This window comes from Cetorhinus maximus, chromosome 3 (assembly GCF_964194155.1).
Source record: "Cetorhinus maximus chromosome 3, sCetMax3.hap1.1, whole genome shotgun sequence".
Classification (NCBI taxonomy): Eukaryota; Metazoa; Chordata; class Chondrichthyes; order Lamniformes; family Cetorhinidae; genus Cetorhinus; species Cetorhinus maximus.
The window spans coordinates 92,601,927-92,615,500 of record NC_135881.1 but is presented as its reverse complement, the minus strand read 5'-3'; the positions used below and the strand labels follow the sequence as shown (position 1 = coordinate 92,615,500).

At 38.6% G+C, this 13,574-nt stretch overlaps 2 protein-coding genes across 22 annotated transcripts in view; one reads left to right on the top strand and one right to left on the bottom strand.

Moving 5' to 3' along the window:
- Nucleotides 1-8,427, top strand: part of tex10 (testis expressed 10) — a 166,329-nt gene extending 157,902 nt beyond the window's left edge. For all 7 annotated transcript variants that reach the window (XR_013576180.1, XM_078538710.1, XM_078538711.1 and 4 more), the window contains one exon: nucleotides 7,030-8,427. Coding sequence is in view for 6 of the 7 variants with exons in the window: in XM_078538710.1 (XP_078394836.1) it covers nucleotides 7,030-7,143 (114 nt within the window). In the remaining variant the exon portion in view is untranslated. The remainder of the gene's footprint in view (nucleotides 1-7,029) is intronic.
- The window catches only part of invs (inversin), a 400,143-nt gene continuing 394,437 nt past the window's right edge, over nucleotides 7,869-13,574 (bottom strand). For all 15 annotated transcript variants that reach the window (XM_078538692.1, XM_078538689.1, XM_078538701.1 and 12 more), the window contains one exon: nucleotides 7,869-11,920. In XM_078538692.1, coding sequence (XP_078394818.1) covers nucleotides 11,808-11,920 — 113 coding nt within the window. In that variant the 3' untranslated portion in view covers nucleotides 7,869-11,807. The remainder of the gene's footprint in view (nucleotides 11,921-13,574) is intronic.

Genomic DNA, 13,574 nt, shown 5'->3' with positions numbered 1-13,574 from the left:
AGAAGGCTGGCGGAATGGGCAAATGAGTGATGGATGAAATTTAACGTCGACAAGTGTGAAAAGATACATTTTGCTAGAAAAAACAAGGAGAGGCAATATAAAATAAAGGGTGGGATTTTAAAGTGGGTGCAAGAACAGAGACACCTGGGAGGGCATATCTGCATAAATTGTTGAAGATGGCAGGAATGGTTGAGAAAGGAATTACAAAAGCAAACAGCGTCCTAAGCTTTATAAATAGAAGCATAGAGTACAAAAGCAAGGAAGTTGTAATGAACTTGTACAAAACACTGATTTAGCCACAACTGGAATATTTTGTCGAATTCTGGGCACTGCAGTTTAGGGAGGCTTTAGAAAACATGCAGTAGGAATTTACTAGAATGGTTCCAGGGATAAGGGAATTCAATTACATGGATAGATTGGAGAAACTGGGCCTGTTCTCTTTAAAATGAGGAGGTTGAGAGAAGATTTGATAGAGTTGTTCAAAATCATGAAACATCTAGACAGCGTAGGTGGGGTGTAGAGAAAAGTTTCTCATTGGTGCAAGAGTCAAGAACCAGAGGACACAGATTTAAAGTGATTGGCAAAAGAACTAATGAAAGTACAAAGGCAGTCTGAGGAAAAGCTTGCTAATGCAGTGAGTGATCTGGAATGCTCTACCTGAAAGGGCGGCGGAGAAAGATTCATTCGAGGCTTTCAAAAGACTGTATAAGAGGAAAATGTTTGCAGGACTAACAGGGAAAGGGTGGGGAGGAGAGGGGCCACCTTGATTGTTCTTATGAAGGGCCACATGGGCTCGATAGGTCAAATTACATTCTTCTGAGCTATGATTCTGTGCCCTTCCATTTATTGATTGCCAAGTCTCTCAATCGGGGTCAAAATAACATTTTTTTTCTAGAGCTCTTTGAAATTTTTTGGGGGGCTACTTTTTATGGGGCTCCTGAAGTTAAAGCCTCCTATTAAATGATAGTAAAGAAATGAGAGACTCCGTGCTGGGCAGGCACAATGTTGCCTGTTTCCCCACCCTTTCTCTGTTGGCCTGATAGACCTCCGTCTTCCCCTCCACGCAACCCCCCCCCCCTTCTCTTTCATCAGTGTCTCTCTCTCTCTCTCTCTTTCTTCCCCCCGCCCCAATTCCTGTGTCTCAGACACAGACACAGCTGCTTTACCTGCATTGGATCTGCCACCATCTCAGCCTCCCTCTCTATTTCAGATCTGTGAATGGCAGTGCCCAGATCCCAATTTTCCTCTTTTATGTTGAAATAGGAAGTAGTTGTAACTGGGTGGGGAGGGGACTGTTTATTTAAAAATAATTTTTTAAAAAGGCTCATCTCGGAGTATTCACTCGGCAGCTTCCAGAAACTTGCACCCTTTTACCCCCTCAATAAAAAAAACACAACTCTAAAAAGATTGTAAAAAAAAAAAAATTCCAATGGTGGAAAAGTTGAAATTGACTCCGAAGTTCTGAGGTTCTGGTCTGAGGAGAATAGTTTGTTTCTTCCTCTGCCTCTTCAACTCAGGGTAAAGTTTTTTTTTCCCTTCAATTCTCCTCTCTCCATGCTGACTACTCCAGCTCCTCCAATCCCAGTTTCCCTCCCTGCTGCCCTTACAATCATAGATTCTGACTCTGGTGGAGCAGCAAGAGCGGAAGGGAGCTGGAGCAGCCAGCATGGGAGTGACAGATTCTGTGTTTGGAGGAGCAGCACCTCACAGGTTCTGTCTCTCCCACACTCACTACTCCTCTAATCAAACTCTGCAAGTTTTCCCGCTCTCAATGAGATGCCTGTGCCTACAATTGTTTATTCCTGGATCATGGAGGGGTCATAATGTAAAGTCATGTTATACAGAGGTGACCTTTCTTGAATTCTTTGCCTAAGTATGATATTACTTTACATTATGTTTTTGCTTTATCAAAGGCTACTTGTTATGTTTCAAGGCTAATTTGCCTGCCACCCCTGTGTGTTTTGAACCCTGATTTTGGCAAGATGTTAGTATAGCAAACCTTTTGGAGAAGCAGGAAAAACTGACAGCAACTTCCTGTTTCTACATATAACTGACTATGTGTAGCCGCCAGAAGTTAGTCAGTTACTTTTTAATAATGGTGAGTGCTGATAATTTCACCATTATTTTTACTGCAAAATCTGGGTCAGTAGTCTCTTGTGAACCACGAAAAGCGTTTGGGTCTCAATGATAACTCCCTAAACTGTGGCAAGAGAGGTTCGTTGCTCAAGGATTTTTTTATCAGTGGGTTCAGCCATTTTGAATATTCAGGTCTTGCAGAAATAGGTGACTTGAAACCATATGCAAAACTGTATATTATGTTATGACGTTGCAAATGATGTGTGCCAAGTGGACCAAATCCACAGGGGAAACTTGGTTACGCTATCACAACGGTTTTGCAATTTGTATTATTACGAGATGTGTGCACTGAATTCCAAAGTAATGAGTCCACTAAGACCTTTAGAGATTTTTAAAATTAAAATATTTATTACAAAATAAAAGGTTTGAAGCACAAATGTAAGATTATAAATACAATAACAACTCCTAAGATTTCTAATTAGCCTGACTTCCAGTTGCACACCCGCTTTAAGGCAACAGTCCAAAATAGATTTTAGATTTTTTTAAAAACCAGCAAGTTATCACAGTACCCACTTGACAGTGGAATTCCAAATGGTTTTTTCCAACTTTAGTTACTGGACAGAACAGACTTATGCACAAATGGCTGGAGGCTTCTTCAAGGCTGACCACTCACGAACACACTCCTGTTAGATCTTATAGGCCCCCAACATAGCCTTTCATTCTCCTTTATATATTTTTCTCTCTCTTTAATATGTCAACTTCATTGTTCCATATGTCTTTGGAACTGTACTTTTCCCATAATATAAAAACTTTTATGCTGCCAATATTGCCAGTAACCTTTGGGATAAAGGAACACAATCCTTAGCCTTGCTTATCTGGCTAGTTGTAAACAGACTAACATCCCTTTGAAATCCAAACAATCCCATCACTTATCTAAACATGCAAATTCCCTAACACCTTACATGCTAAGACAGCATCCATGTCTACTCATTAGCATTTCAAGTACATTTCCACATCTAGCTTCTTTTGATAATTTCAAGCTTGCAGTCTACCTGACTCCAAAATAACTAAATCGCACAGAATCATACACGCTCATACCCATAAACCTACTTTACAACAAACCAGAATAATATTATGAAAAGTATTATACTTTTGTAACAATTAATATGTAAAATATATATTAATAAAAGATAGTAATTTAATATGTATAAGGAACCATCTTTTTCCCCTAATCTGTATATGACATACCATGCAAGTGATATGTCAGGGACTTGTCTCTGCCACAGACATTAGAACATTTTTACACCAGTATAGTTTTTTAAATCCTTTTATTGCAGTGGTTTTGTAATTCTCAAAAAATAATTGAGGATTTTCAACCTTTATCATAAATAATAAGCAAATGTCTTCCATTTATCTATAAATTGGTTATATTAGTGAGAACAGTTGCCCTCCCCACTGTCACCAGTGATTAAAAACATGTACGTAGCAATAAATAGTGAGTGAACAGAATTTTTCCAGTACCACTGTGTGATATTAACTACGTATGCTTTGTGTCTCAATATTTGCTGATGCCTTGCAGCAAGGCATGTAGAAGTTGGAAATATATTTATCCAACATTTGTAGTAGGGTGCCGGGAAGAGTGTCACATCTAACTGTGAGGTTCATTTGTTAGCATTTATACGAGTGATTAACAAAGTGTATTTTTAAAAATCTAATCTAGCATTAATTTGAATTCACCTTTATGATTTATGCGCATCAGGGGTTAGGTGACATAGCTGGTGGTGATCCATGCCTTTGGCTACTACTATTTAGTTCTGAAGACTGGGTTTCATTTGAACCAGGAGGAAGAGATGAGTGGATTTGATTTCCAGCAGCTGTTGAGGATACAGTTGCCTCCCATTTCATGAGCTTTTGTCTTACTTAAATTTGAAGCAGAAACTCACTGGCATCAATTTATAAACTTGGGGCTGAAAGAGAGGAGACAAAGTTTTTTTTTCTTTATTCATATGTTTTGGGAAACCTGGATTTATATCTTCGAGTGGATATTAATTGTATTGTCCAGAGACTCTGAATTTCTTTTAGAAAGCAAAGTAAAACTATCACAAAACAAGTTAAAACATTTTCCAATAATTTATATTTTTTAAATCTATTTTTCTTTTCCCACCTATTTTTAAATCTTTCATTTCATCTCCACCTTTTAGCCCATTTCAATCCCTTCCCCCCCACCCCACCCCCACTAGGGCCATCTGCCACTTGTTTGTCCTGCTTTCTACCCTTGATGTCACCATTAGCACATTCCTTAGATAATATCTCCACTGTCAACAGCCCTTTGTCCTTTTGTCTATGACATCTTTGGCAATCTCTTCTTTGCCTCCACCTATCACTGGCCCTCTATCCAGCTCTACCTGTCTCACCCCCCTCTACCAGTTTATATTTCACCACATTTCTATATTTCTTTAGTTCTGATGAAGAGTCATACGGACTCGAAACGTTAACTGTGTTCCTCTCTGCAGATGCTGTCAGACCTGCTGAGTTTTTCCAGCTATTTTTGTTTTTATAAAACATTTTAAAGTTGTTTAGTATGGAAAAGAATAGGTCCTGCAATTGAGTTAAATATAAACTAATTTCAATGATAAAATGACATTTAGAATGTATAAGCATTGCCCTGGTGTAGGGGATATATCCTGAACGCCTTAATTATTTTTGAGATAGCTTTTGTAATGACTGTAAATGCCACACAGAGCAGAATGCACTTTTTATGAGATTGAAATTGAGACGTTGTCAGCTCCATATGGGGGGGTCTTTGCATAGTCGCTAGCATAATGCTAAATACAAAGCGAAGAAATATTCTATTGTCGAGTACATTTACCTTTCACTATGCTAAACAGAATCAATTGTACCAATCCATTTCTAAATAGAATATATCTAATCGGAATCGGTGGGCGGAGAATTAGTATTTCCATTTATTTATATTGCTTAGCTGAAAGTGTGGGCAGATAAATTGCTTCCATACCTTATATCCTGCTAATAGGAGGTGCAATGTCAGTAGGCTGGGGTGATTGACCCACTTTCTCTTTCTCTCTGACTTCCCCCTATGGCATAGTGGTATTGTCACTGGACTGGTAATCCAGAGACCAGGTAATGCTCTGGGGACCCAGGTCCAATTAAAAAAAGTCTGGAATTAAAAATCTAATGGTGACCATGAAACCATTGCTGATTGCCATAAAAACCCATCTGGTTCACGAATGCCCTTTAGGGAAGGAAATCTCCTGTCCTTACCTGGTCTGGCCTACATGTGACTCCAGACCCACAGCAATGTGGTTGACTCTTTAAAATGTCCGCTAAAGGGCAATAATGGGCAATATCCCATATCCCACAAACGAATAAAAAAAAGTGACCATCCATAAAAGGAGGGAGGTGAGTGACTTGCTCCTAAGAGATATTCCCGAGCCTTGGAAATATGATGTTCTCTTCTACATTGTGGTAGTCAACATGGGAGGAACAAACCCATATCTGACTAAAATGAAAGCAAAATTCTTCAGACCAAAAGAAGAGTTCTGAAAAAGTCATATTGGACTCGAAACGTTAACTCTGTTTCTGCCTCCACAGATGCTGCCAGACCTGCTGAGTTTTTCCAGCACCTTCTCTTTTTATCTCTTATTTGATTATATTGACCTAGAAGTGTGATGCACCGCTCTGCTCCTTTTTGCCCAATATTTGGTAGGGGTAGAAAAACTAGGTGGAGAAGTGGTTGGCCTTCATTGATTATCTTGCTCAACAATGCAGCTAAGATTGGGAGCAAGCTGGGTGAAATGGAAAACATAGTGTTCCACTAATGTATGAAACACAAATGCACACTATCATTGTCAAGGTATACTATTCATAAGTTATTTCACTTAACAAAATGTAGAATAAGCAATGCATTGTTGTCATTCTTTTAAAAATATTTTTCTTTCAAATGTTCCCCCTTCATTCTTAAGATGTTGGCTTCTTGCTGGGGTCTGGCTTTGGAACTGCTGATCAACTTCTAGTATATCACTCAAAAGCTATTTTTCATGTATGAGCGAATGAAGGGTAACATCACAGATGATCCCCTCGCCTAAAATTCACAACCCTAGTAAGAATAGCTGAATAGAATTCAGGCATAGGAATCGAGACAATTTTTATTCAATCCAGTATCTCTATGGCCAGTGTAATACTCCTACCTCCACTGAGATTAGCTAATTTGGTAAAGGTGAGGAATCAAACCTCAAACTTTTACAAAATTATGATTGGCATGGACAGAGTAGATAGTCAGAAGCTTTTTCCCAGGGTGGAAGAGTCAATTACTAGGGGACATAAATTGAAGATGAGAGGAGAAAACTATAAAGGTGATGTGCGGGGCAAGTTTTTTACGCAGAGGGTAATGAGTGTCTGGAATTTGCTGCCAGAGGAGGTGGTGGAAGCAGGTACGATAGTGGTGTTTAAGAGGCAGCTTGACAAATACATGAATAGGATGAGAATAGAGGGATACGGACCCCGGAAGTGCAAAATGTTTTAGTTGACGGGCAATATGATCGGCGCAAGCTTGGAGGGCCGAAGGGCCTGTGCTGTACTTTTCTTTGTTCTTTGAGCTCAAACTGTCATTCAACTTTAAAACTTCTTGAGTCATCAGTGAAGCTTAAATTTTTGACTTGAAGAAGGCTAGATGTTGCAACATACAATATAAGATTTAAAGATGTAATTTATATTGCATTAGCTTTAAGGTAAGCACCACTCCAATAGGTTTGGGAGTGTTTAGTCCTATAGTAGAGATGTGGACAATGAAGTTACCACTATCAATTGCCCTTCTCCCCTCCTTACAAAAAAATTTGTAGCCTATGGTAGGGAAGAGAAAAAATGGATATGAAGCGTTTGAAAATCTGTGGAAAAGTGAGGGACAGGCTTTTTGACATTCCATATTATTTTTTTCAGAACTTCAAGACTGAAGATTTCCAAGAGCAATGGTTAATCGACCTTCATTACTGTTTCAGAATCTACCTTACAACACAGCACAGAAATTCAGCCAATTTTCCAGTTACCTATTAAAATGAAAGAAATCCAGCAAAATAGTGATACCCACTCTTTAAAAAGTGCTACATCAGAGAACAATTAGATATGGTGGATTTGCAGCTCCATAAATGTAGAACTGAGTTTACAAACCTATAAAATAAGATGAAAGCACCGTATGCTCAGATATTCCTCGGGATAGGTATCTTTAGCTTGAAATCCATAGAGATAACAATGCTTCATTTGTTGTATAATGGAGATTAGACATATTCATTGGTTCTGAGTGATGTAGCATATCTCAAGAATAATACATTCCTTATTCTGTTGGATAACTTCCTGGAAGTATGAATGGGGAGCATTCTACACAACATATTCACAGGAAATTTCTGTTTGCAATAATATTTCAAGGTTGTGCTCAGTGAAAGTGGAAAGATTTTAATAAACATGTAGAAATATCTTTTTATTGCAGTTTCTTGAACCAATTGCACGTGTGCCTAAAAACATCCTATAGCTATGTCAAATTTGCTTTTGTTTCCCTGACCAGTCATTTTCACCGCAATCCATTTATACTTTTGTGCTGACAGAAATACTCCCTGCCCTTTTTTTTGTAAAAGTGCAACTTAATTCTTTCCTAAATTTCCAAGTATGAATCTTAATTATGTATCCTTTCACCTATCAATCTACATGACTCATCACAGCTCCTCTTTAAGGGCAAGATATTTACATGTTTTTGTTTGCGATCATTTATTTTGTTACACCAATAAACAATTTGAATAAAAGTCTTTATTGAAAATGTATATATTCATTTAATAAAAACTACAAAAATAATTAATCTGTAAGAACATGAAGCATTTCTGGTACAAAAGGTTGTTTTAAAAGGGCAATGACAAATATTTCTAGATACACTTAAACACAGGTGAAGTAGATCTATAACAATTACAATGGTCTTGTAACTTGTGGAGTACCATCAGATAATATTGTTCACCTGGTGCAATGTGGATGCAACATGTATTCATTCCATTTGTCATATTATAGCTAATTGCTGTATTTGGACATTTCTTTCCAAACTTCAAGCACAATACTGTACATTATGTTAGTGCTTGCAAGTGAATGGGTAGGTGATATTTTATCTAATCATTAAAATGATACTTCATGGTATTTTACAGTAATGAAAGGACATGTACATTATGCATGGAACTATGTCAAAAAGTCAGACCAATCCAGTTGAACCAGCAGCTCCTGGCTATTCTTGTTAATTGTCATTTTTTAAAAAACTCAAAATGTGAATTATTCAGTAGTTTGGAATAAATAATTTTAATAAAACAGCACAGGAGACAGTTTTTGTGTGGTTTCAATTTAAATTTACAAATAATTAGAATTTAAAGTAGACAAGTATAAATGTTGGTGCTGAAGGTTTAACCTTTTTCATCTGAACCTTAACATAATTCCTATTAAACCCAATTGTCATATTTTACCTCAGTGCCAATGAGATTTCATGCAAATGGGAGTGTATTGCACACTGAAGTCTGCTGGATTTGTATTCATTATCACATCTGTGTAGCAGGTGTTAACGAAAGGGCATTTGATGATTTACTAATCAAAGACCATGAAATTTGACTACTTGAGGGGCTAGTTATTTGAAGGATGGCAATATTTCACATACAACTTAAAAAGGTGTACTAAGTATATATAATTTTAGGTTTATGAATGCCCCCCCCCCCCCCCCCCCCCTAAGATTTTATAATTTAAAAATAATTTCCATGGGAATAGCAAATTGAATAAACTTCTGTGACAATGAGTAAGTATACATTTCAATTTATTTATTGTACTTTAACTTTCATTTCATTTTTAACATTTCAATTCTAGGAACTTCTATTAAATTTGGCTGCCTTACTGGGCTGGCTTGAGTATCTTAATGTTACTTGATTATGTCTGTTGTTGATTAGCTGTTCTCCAATTATTTTTCTCAGTTGGGCTATTGTGTAAGAGTGCAAATTTGAATTAGTGACAGTTAATCTTGAATAATTAAAGATCAATGGAATTACAAAGACCCAGTAAGGTGTGGAGTCAATTGGGAGTTGAGCTTTAAGTTCCAATCAGCCTACAATTAAATTTGAGTGGTTAATGTGTTTAAATTCATCACCTTTTTAGGATACGACAGCTTAGTTTAACAGAAGTCAGTTGAAACCTCTCGTGCAGTATCCCTGCAATATGAAAAATCTTGGACACTTGGGTGTGGCCAAACAAGCATGTGTGTAGAAAGTATTTTCAACTGCATGTGATCAATCTCTCAATGTCTGAGCTTGAGCATATGGGGATGTGCCATTATATATCGGGATTGGAGAAATCATGGATTGCACATTGCAGGAGTTGGTCACCTTGCAGGTGGAGTGAATCAGTAAGGAAGAGAAGTAGATGACCATTAATTGGAGTAGGAAATGGAGTCAGTGCAAGTGATTGCCAAGGAGAGGAGGGCAAAATTCCATAGGCAGAGGAGCAGTCAAGGGTTTTTGATGTCACAACTTTTCACAACCAAGACTCCTTAATGATCCACTTTATAGGTATGTTCTGTAGTTAAATGTGGCTGAAGAGGTGGCATTGTGGGACAAAGTTGAGATTCACAGAGCCTTGATGAGTTTTGGGCAGAGAGATCAGCACAGGACAATGGGCTTCATCTAAAAATGGTAGGACCTATGCTCTCACTGGGAAAGTAACTAATAGTTGTTTGGTAGTACAAAACTTGAGTATTGTTGAAAAAAGAGACATTCATTGTCAAAGCTTTTCGTCTTGCACTCATCAGGACAATTCACAAGAAAATACCAATGTCGGGAAAACAACATATTTATACTGTATGAGAAGAGAGTGCTGATTGGTTGGCAAGTGGACTTACGGTGAAGAGTGCACCAGTTGATGGTGATTGACAGTTAATTGCCAAGCATTATTTGAAATTTTAAACCAGGCAGCTTAACTCTGGTCAAGATATTGACCAAATGAATGAGCGAATGGCTGTCACTTATTTTGTTTAGCTGAATCAGGCCCAATGTGTGTTAAAGTTCTTTCTGTCTGCAAAGAACAGGGCTGCCAGTCCATGTAATTGCACCGCACTGTTGAGCCTAACTGACAATTTCAAATTGGTTGTCAGCGTAATTCTTAGCACACTGAGGATTCTGCCCCATGGGTGGGAAACTAAGAGATTTAAGGTAGTATTGGGACTGGAGCATCATAGGCTGAGATTTAGCTGATCTTTTTAACATTTATGAACAGTTTGATAGTGAACAGGAAAGACGGTTTCTTTGGTTGATTAAACAACTACGTTATCAATCTAGAGTTATCACTCCAAGTGAGGAAAGAAGTTAGAGGAATTTTATTATGGAGAATATTCTTGTTACATGGAAAACTTTGCCCAGAAAATGATTACAGCTGAGACTGTTGTATCTATTTAGGGCAATTTTTAATAAATATTAGCAGAGAAAGGTGCAAGGCTGTGGGGCTAATTTTAGATTGCTTTAGCAAAGAACTGGAACAGATATGATGCACTGAGATCGCTGCCTCCTGAGCTGTAAGCATTTTTGGTTTTGTAGAAAAAAAGGGAAAGTTATATAAAAGAACAAGTATTGGGGATTAAAACAGGTAAGATTACTGAACAGGTGTGTTGAAGTGTATGCTAAATACACAATGATTTATGAATGAAATTGTTGACTCATGGTACAAACACACTTAACCTCAGGCAGGACAAAAATATACAGCGTCTTAGCTGTGAACATTCTAAGTAACTAGGATAACAGACAGGTTAATGGACTGATTGACATGTCAGAATTGGGAGGAGCAATGTTTTGGAAGAAAAAAATGTAAAAGTATGGTAAAATAATGGTAAAACTTTCAAAGGAGTAACTGAGCAGAAATCTCTGGGAGGTCAAATTAATGAAGTTTTTTTAAAAGAAAAAAGCATCTACAATCCTGTTTTATAAATGGGGGAATATATAAAAGTGAAGAGAATGTTAAACGTACTAGTAGCTGATTCAGCTGCAGTTGGAACATGTTACGCCTTGTTGATCTACTTTAGAAAACTTTCGAAGTCATGCAAATGGGATGCATAAGGGTATTTGGATTGAGAGGCTTTATTTGTGAGATTAGAGAAACTGGCTCTTAATTGGATAAATCAGATGGAAAGTGTTAAAAATTATGAAAGCTTTTGATAAGGTAAATAAGGAAAACTTTCTACTGGTAGTGAATTGTTAACTGAAGAGCACAAACTGAAAGTCATTGTCGACTGAAGGGACAGGCCAGGAGAAACCATTTGTTTACATAGAAGGGTGTTAGGATATTGAATGCCACCCCAGAATCCAAAATTGCTTTTACAAGGGAAATGGATAAATATTTGAAAAATAACATTTTTAAATGTTGTGGGAAAAGGACAAACGTAATGGAAATAAGTTGGTATCTCGGAGTTGACACTGACATGATGGACTGATTGGCTGCCACCTATAATGTAACTTCTATGATTAAGGTAAGAAGATATTATAGCAGTGCATTTTTTCACATTCTTTGGTATTATTTAATCCCTGTAGACTTAGAGCCTCTTTTTAAGAACATTTGTCTAAATACACCTCAGTAAGTTTCAGTGAAAAGCAAAAAGAACCTGTACACTTCAATGGGCTGAATTGGGCACATTTCCATCTTGGTTACAGTCCTGCATCACTGCTTTATTCTTTTGGTTTAGCTCTGTAGGTCTTTGAAGTGTGTGGTCTCATGTTGTAGGAGAACTGTTTGGAATTTCCAGCGTTTCCCAAGAGCTGAACATGCTGAAGATTTCTCACTGTGGATGAAAGCAGACAAGACAAACACAACTCTGAAATTGTATGCTGTGTCCCTCTCTTGTTTCTGCATAAACATTTATTTTGTTACAAATATTCCACGATTCAGGATATTTCTTTCTATATATTTGCCATTGGAGGTAATAAGAACTGATTTTGTAAGTATAAGTCAATAAATCACGTAACTTGCTCCCAACCTATCAAGGTATCTATTCAGAGATAAAAACAAAAAGCTAAAAGCTACTGCGGATGCTGGAAATCCAAAACAAAAACAGAATTACCTGGAAAAACTCAGCAGGTCTGGCAGCATCGGTGGAGAAGAAATCAGTTAACGTTTCGAGCCTTCACGACCCTTCGGCAGAACTGAAGCATAGTTAGGAGAAAGGAGAAATATAAGCTGGTTTAAGGTGGGGGGGGGCGGGGGGAGAGAGAAGTTGAGGGTGTGGTGATTGTGGAGATAAGCAAGCAGTGATAGGAGCAGATAATCAAAAGATGTCACAGACAAAAGGATCAAAGAGGTGTTGAAGGTGGTGGTATTTGTCTAAGAAAAGTGCTATTTAAGAATGGAAGACAGGACACACAAAGTACAGCTCTAGTGGGGGTGGGGTGGAAAAGACTAACAAGGTTTAAGTTTTAGATTTAAAAATAATGGAAATAGGTGGGGAAAGAAGAATTTAATTGACTGCTACCTCTCTTCAAGAAATGTCCTCTCTGAAGAAGTACGGTTCTGTTCTCCGACAGGATTTCTGCCTGTCTCTTCTGCCCTGCTCACTTTCATTGCTTTCCATTTCTCTCCTGGTGTTTGACAAGGTGTTTACTAAAACCCGCTTTCACAGCCATATCTCCTTTCTCAGTGACTGTCTCCGTCTCTGACTCACCGCACGTGGATTTCAACTGAAATTCCATCCCTCTTGTTTCGAACCCACCCAGGATTACAGGTATCTCCGGGACATAAAACGTTTCTTGGACTGCTGTTCCCGTCGCATTCTGAGATCCACACTCAGTGCCATGCGCCGCCATATGAACACACTCGACCTCTCCCTCCAGTAGCACCGCCGCACCCTTTTTCAAAGCTGCGCGTGCCCCCAGTTTCATTTTATTCTTCGCCTCATCCGTCGCCTCAACAAGAAACTTTTTCTCTTTCTCTCAAGTGCTAAGGAACGCAAGCTCCAACAACTCATCGACACCAACACCCATCTGGGACCCTCCACCCCTGCTTGTCCCTCCGTCCCCAACCCATCTTCCAATCCCAGCCCCAGCCGCGTATTCACTATACCCCCTGACCTTCCCCTCTCCGATGCTGAACGTTCAGTGCTCAGCAAAGGACTTAGTTTCATACCCTTACGCCCTCATCTCAATGAATTTCAGGCTCGGCATGATGCTGAACTCTTCTTCCGCCGTCTTCGTCTCCGTGCTCACTTCTTTGGGCAGGAGTCCTCTCCCCGTTCAACGGATCCTTTTACCCACCTCCAATATTCTCCCTCCACTTGGACCCCTCCCTCTGGATTCTTACCTTCTCTTGATCTTTTCATTGAGAACTGTCGGCGGGACATTAGCCGTCTCAATTTCTCTGCTCCTCTCACCCATTCTAATCTGTCTCTCTCTGAACTTACTGCACTCCGTTCTCTCAGGTCCAACCCCAACACTGTCATCAAA